The sequence below is a fragment of the Echinops telfairi genome, unplaced genomic scaffold, assembly GCF_000313985.2.
Source record: "Echinops telfairi isolate 266 unplaced genomic scaffold, ASM31398v2 ScPeMD7_5;HRSCAF=22, whole genome shotgun sequence".
NCBI lineage: Eukaryota > Metazoa > Chordata > Mammalia > Afrosoricida > Tenrecidae > Echinops > Echinops telfairi.
Window position 1 is genome coordinate 13,554,490 of NW_022103901.1, and position 1,736 is coordinate 13,556,225.

The following is a 1,736-nucleotide window of genomic DNA, read 5'->3' on the forward strand; positions in this document are numbered from 1 at the left end:
TCCTGGACTGGACTTGTCCAAAGAAAAGGACCCTCCCCCCTTCCCCCACCGCCAGAACTGCCCCCCCCTCCTCTGTCATATCGTTGCTGCTGGTAGGGGCCCTGGAGTCGGTTCTGACTCACAGTGACCCGGTGCACAACAGAACCAGAAACCGCTCTGCACAAACCCCTGTGTCCATCCATCTTCTTCACTGACGCTCCAAGCGTGATTTCTTTCTCCAGGGACTGGCCCCACCGGATAACGTGTCCAAAATGCACGAACTGAAGTCTGCCCATTCTCACTTGTAAGGGCTAGTCTGACCGTACTTGGTCCAAAACGGATCCGGTCATTCGTCAATCAACCCATCGTGCATTCAATACCCTTTGCCAACACCATACGTCACGGGCACCCATTCTCCCCCGGTCTTCTTTATTCCTTGCCCATGCATGCAAGGTGACTGCAAATGCCATGGCTGGCACACCTCCATCCTCCAAGGGACACCTTTGCTTTCCCAGCACTGGAAAGAGGTCTTGGGCGGCAGATTGGCCCGATGAGCCCTCACTTATGACACCCTCCGGAGACAGGGCCGCGTGGCAAGTCACTGGCAGAGCTGGGGCTCGGCCCGGCTAGGACAATGTCTCCTCAGTTGTCTCTCACCTTGGGGCTGAGCGATGGGAGGGCCAGGAGCCCTCAGAGGACCCCACCCCTAGTCTCTCCACATCCAACAAAATGCTCAGAGCCCAGAGGGGCTGGAAGGCCTGGGGGCGTCTCAGGAAGGTCTGTGGAGGGAGCTGCTGGGGGCCGAGGGTTCCAGGATGGCCTGCCCTCTGAGGACCGGACTGGGGGGGTTCACATCCTCTCCCCCAGCACAACCCACTGAGGCCCTATTCCCCCGTGTCTCTTCCCTGCAGGGGCCAGAGCTGGCGTCGGCGTTGGCATCCCCACTTACGGGGTTGGTGCTGGGGGCTTCCCTGGCTATGGTGTCGGAGCTGGGGCAGGAGGTGTTCCTGGTGCTGGCCTGACCCGTGAGTCCCTCCCTCCCTCTTCCCTTCCCTGTGGCTCTGAGGGGCCCAGGGGAACAGCCTGGGCTGGAAGGGCTGAGGCCAGGGGTCCAGAGGAGCTGGGGGGCCACCACAGGGAGGAGCTGCCATGTTCGCAGCCCTCTCCAGCCTAGATTCTGAGGGCCCCCCTGCCCCCCGCCCCCCGTTTTCTTGTAGCTGCAGCCCAGGCAGCCGCTGCTGCAAAAGCCGCCAAGTATGGTGAGTCTCCAGCCACTCAGAGGGGTGCCTCCCCCGCCACGCTCCCTACGGAGCCCAGGCTCCAGGCTCAGGGCTATTCTGGAAAGAGAATGACCACCCAGGTGTCCGGCGGGGTGGGGGTGGGGGCCTGGTTAAGGAGTCCCCAGCCCCAGCACCCTCAGCCACACTGAACATCTCGGGCAGCCGCCCACTGACCACCCACCCCAAACCAGAGCGCTGCTCCCCTGGCCCAGGCAGAGCTAGAATGGTCTTCCTCCCCCAGGTGCTGGAGGAGCAGGGGTCCTGGGCAGGCTGGTGCCTGGGGCTGCAGGCGTCCTCCCAGGTGTGCCCGGGGCCGCAGGTGTCCTCCCAGGTGTGCCCGGGGCCGCAGGCGTCCTCCCAGGTGTGCCCGGCACTGGGGGGGTCCCAGGTAAGCAGCTATGGGCTGGCCCAGAGATGGCCTGCAGAGTTGGCTTCAAAGGAAGGTCAACGGAGCCATTTTACAGATGGGAAGGCTCA

The 1,736-nt window shown here is 63.2% G+C and overlaps 1 protein-coding gene across 1 annotated transcript in view; it reads left to right on the plus strand.

The window, feature by feature from the left end:
- Nucleotides 1–895: 895 nt before the first annotated feature.
- The window catches only part of LIMK1 (LIM domain kinase 1), a 41,646-nt gene continuing 40,805 nt past the window's right edge, over nucleotides 896–1,736 (plus strand). The window contains exons 1-3 of the mRNA XM_045284738.1: nucleotides 896–1,004; nucleotides 1,197–1,238; nucleotides 1,501–1,647. Of these exons, the coding sequence (XP_045140673.1) occupies nucleotides 1,236–1,238; nucleotides 1,501–1,647 (150 nt within the window). The 5' untranslated portion in view covers nucleotides 896–1,004; nucleotides 1,197–1,235. The remainder of the gene's footprint in view (nucleotides 1,005–1,196; nucleotides 1,239–1,500; nucleotides 1,648–1,736) is intronic.